Source organism: Pteropus vampyrus, unplaced genomic scaffold (genome assembly GCF_000151845.1).
Source record: "Pteropus vampyrus isolate Shadow unplaced genomic scaffold, Pvam_2.0 Scaffold84, whole genome shotgun sequence".
NCBI classification, from domain to species: domain Eukaryota; kingdom Metazoa; phylum Chordata; class Mammalia; order Chiroptera; family Pteropodidae; genus Pteropus; species Pteropus vampyrus.
The window spans coordinates 6,383,385-6,387,635 of record NW_011888865.1 but is presented as its reverse complement, the minus strand read 5'-3'; the positions used below and the strand labels follow the sequence as shown (position 1 = coordinate 6,387,635).

The following is a 4,251-nucleotide window of genomic DNA, read 5'->3' as shown; positions in this document are numbered from 1 at the left end:
TTGAGTACTAATAGAGTGGGTAGTGAAACATTCAAGATTTATAATTACATACTCACAGCCATTAGATTTTAATATAATAATTCAAATCTTACAAGGATCAATATAATGGAATAACAGATAATAAAACACATTTGTATACCATTTAAAAATTCTTTCAAAGTACTTTCATGTCTTTAATTTTATTTTACCCTCACAACAATACTGCAAGGGGGAATAGGTAATTAATTAATCAAGTTCAAAATAAGCTTATAATAAAAATTAATGTTTATCCCTCCCTTAAGATGGCAGCAGCCAAAGAAGACGAGTTACTTCTACCTCGGCTTCCTGAGCTCTTTGAAACCAGCAAGCAGCTTCTAGACGAAGTAGAAGTAGCAGCCGAACCCATCAGTTCCCGGATAATCCAAGAGAAGGTATTGAAGGGACTAGACCTCCTTAAGAAGGCTGCCAAAATGTTATCTCAACTTGACTTGTTCAGCCAAAATGAAGATTTGGAAGAGATTGCTTCTACTGACCTGAAGTACCTGATGGTACCAGCATTTCAAGGAGCACTTGCCATGAAACAGGTCAACCCAAGTAAGCATCTAGATCATTTGCAGTGGGCTCGAGAACACTTTTTAAACTACTTAACTCAGTGCCAATACTATCATGTGGCAGAATTTGAGTTGCCCAAAACCAAGAACAACTCAGCTGAAAATAACACTGCTAGTTCCTCCGTGACCTATTCTAGCCTCATTGCTATAACCTCTCAAAGACAGGCAAAAATAGAGAGATACAAGCAAAAGAAGGAAGTGGAACATAGGTTATCTGCACTGAAATCTGCTGTGGAAAGTGGTCAAGCTGATGATGAGAGTATTCGTGAATATTACCTCCTTCACCTTCAAAGATGGATTGGTATCAGCTTAGAAGAGATTGAGAGCATTGACCTGGAGATAAAGGTCCTGAGAGAAAAAGCCTCTTCAGCAGAGGGGTCAGTTTCTAACTCATCTCGTCAGGACAGGCCTCACATGAAGCCCTTTATTCTCACTCGGAATGCGGCCCAAGCCAAAGTATTTGGAGCTGGTTATCCAAGTCTGGCATCTATGACGGTGAATGACTGGTATGATCAGCATCGGAAATTTGGAGCATTATCAGATCAAGGAATAGTCAAGACAACATTAGAGGTCAAAAGAGCAGCTCAGCAACAGGAAGATCAGGAAACAAAGGAGGAAGAGGATGATGAGCAAACACTGCATCAAGCTCGGGAGTGGGATGACTGGAAGGACATCCATCCTAAAGGCTATGGTAACCGACAGAATATGGGTTAGCCCTCCCGCAAGTCGGGACTACAGGGGCCTCAAGCATCTTCCCTGTGAAGGAAAGCTGTGCAGTCTTCCCCACCCCAAGCTCCTGCTTCCTTTCTGTACCATAAAGACAGAGATACTTAATCTTGCTTTGTGTTCTTGTTTTGGCATTATTATGCTCATCACGATGTATTCCAGTTTCTTAAATGGAAAGAAAAGGGTACTGAGAATGATTGTGTATAATCAATGGCTTCATGAATGTTCCTTAAAAATAATAAAAATCCCTTCTATTACATGAGACTTGCAGAAAAAAAACAAATATAATAAAAATTAATGTTTAATAGATATATAGTAGAATCATAAATAGGAGCATGTGCTTTGGACAAAACCAGAAAGATGTGGGTTCAGATATCAGCCCTGACTCTTACTAGGTTTGTAACATTTGACATAACTGATCCTCATCTTTAAAATAAAATACACCTAAGGGTATATATGTAAACTACTTTGTGGGTTCAGATATCAGCCCTGACTCTTACTAGGTTTGTATCATTTGACATAATTGATCCTCATCTTTAAAATAAAATTTACCTAAGGGTATGTATGTAAACTACTTTGCATAAAGTAACTATTCAGTGAATTTTGGTTCTTTTTATACTTACTCTGTTATATGCCTCCAAAGTTTGAAAAAAAGATAAAAAGTAGCTTCTAAGTTAAACATATAAAATGGGTAGTTGATGAATAGAACAGAAGAAATTCTATCTAAAAAAATAACACACCAAAAATAGTGCCATCAACCTAAGGTGAGGTAATTTTTAAGGTGTGTATGAATTTAGCTCTGAGTTTCCTAATATCTGAAAGGAAACCTCATTAGCTACCTAATGTTCACTATAAACAAAAGTTGCAGACAGAAAAAAACTTTTTCTTGGAATTGAGTTAAATGAGGTGAATTTCTGCAGGCCTTTTTAAAACTGATATTTGCAAGCATAGTAGACACTGCCTGGCTACAGCTTTACAAAAACAACAGAAATACTGATGAGACAGTTTTTGTATCGACCCTCAGTTTTGCTCAGGGCAAAACTTTGTATCATCAATCAGTGAAGGCATTTCTATGGAGAACTGAGATAATTTGGTCCAAGTACATTGCTTCTTGACGATCTAACTTAAAATATGGCAGGCTTGGAGAAGCTAGGAGAAAATGTATTTAGCATGTCCATTAGACTGTTTTTCAAATATTGGATGTCTTAAGCTGCCCTTGGCAGGTGCAGGCTCACAGACAATTCATGATTGAACTCTCTAACAACTACCCATGGTGCAGCTAATGTGAAAGTTGTATGCTTAGGCACCAGACATGAGGGAGGCAGAGTTCTCATTATGTTATGAAAGTTAAGAGCTTTATTTATATTTTTGCCAACTCAGAGGGCCAACCTATTTCAGTAGTGCATTGGGGAGCAGAAGTATTTGCAGGTAAGGTTCCCATTTTCCTTACAAAAGAGTTCTGACTTTTCTCAAGCACTTGCAAGAAATCCTTGGTTGGTTGTATTCTTCAAGTTCTGTCTCTTTTAATGCACAAAGGATGAGTTTCATCTTCATATTGCAGAGGTGAAGTGTCTTTCCTAAGACTGCATTTAATAGCACATGCATTACTAGAACTTTCATTGTCTGATTCCCTGGACCAGAGTAGTTTACAGTAGTGTGGATACCTAACCTGCTAAAACAATCCAGTCATGATTCTGCTTTAGCATACTGCTTCTGCTTTCTTTCTGGTTCAGTCCATTTCAGATTAAATTTTCAATAATCTTGTTTCATGTAATAAAATCTGGTTTTGGATATGTGTTTCCACAGAAGAGATTTTTCGTACTCAGCTAGTTATCCTGATGTCAATATATTTTCAAGTACTTTGGCTCAGTCATGTAGAGTGGGCCTGATTTTTTTAAAAAATTATTTCATATTTATGTTGCTCTTATAAATATTTTCATGTATTTTTATGATTCTTTTAAGAGTCCATAATTTCAAGATTTGAAGAACAGGATGTACAGCCACCTTGTTCACATATTTGACTCATAAATGGAGTATAACAATGCAGGTGGCATAAGTTTGAGAGAAGAAACTGATGGTTATGCAATATCTGCTCACTTATTTTTAAGATTCTTTTTTTACTGATGATGTTGCAGCTTCCATATGCAATACCTCTGACACAGTAATGGGGGATTATGGCAATAACACATCAGCTTAATATTCAATCCAATGTCGTACCTGGACTCTGAATGTAGTATTTCTTTATCATTATCTGTCTTATATAAGAGAAAATTTCACGGACATGGGAAATATATCATATTCTTCTAGGTCTCATCATAAAATTAAAATTAGGCAGTTATAGCCTTTATCTTTATTGTATTTTTTATTACAAAAAAAATCTAAGTTCTGAAATTTTCAAAGTAAAATATGGAGCTTGCTCTTACCCCAATGCTATTTCCTTGGGGGTAACCCAAGCAAATACTTTGACGTGCATTCTCTGTGAAACAATTTGTTAATATTTAGTCTCAACAATTTGAGGGTTGATCACAAAAAGAATATGTTCATAAATACATTGACTCAACAGGTTACAGAAAAAAGATTTTATGCTGGGAACAATGACAGCTGTTTAATGAGGTATTTTTAAATGTGCATGTCTGATTTTTATGCTGTGATTAAAAACCAACAAAAAATCAAATAAAAATAACATTAAAACCATCCTATAGAAAAACATGAAGTAGCTCCATTCCAACAACTCTACATTTGAGAACCAATAAGTAACATTACGAATATGTAATCTTATTCTTCATTGTTCCAGGTTTATTTAATTAAGTACAAGTAGATACAGATTTCCAGAAGTAAAACAAAGACTTTTGTGCCTCAGAAGTATAGAGAAGCACTTTATGATCATTATGAAGCATATGTTCATTAATAAGTTTGCTTGAATGAAACATTTCTA

General features: G+C 35.8%; 1 protein-coding gene across 1 annotated transcript; it reads left to right on the top strand.

The window, feature by feature from the left end:
* Positions 1-269: 269 nt before the first annotated feature.
* Positions 270-1,304, top strand: LOC105294198 (immunoglobulin-binding protein 1-like). Its single transcript, XM_011363288.1, has one exon. It carries the CDS (start codon positions 282-284, stop codon positions 1,302-1,304), a length of 1,023 nt encoding a protein of 340 aa, XP_011361590.1. The 5' UTR covers positions 270-281.
* Positions 1,305-4,251: the final 2,947 nt, after the last annotated feature.

Coding starts and splice junctions, on each gene's coding strand:
- LOC105294198 (XM_011363288.1), top strand. CDS start 282: ATGGCAGCAGCCAAAGAAGACGAGTTACTTCTACCTCGGCTTCCTGAG.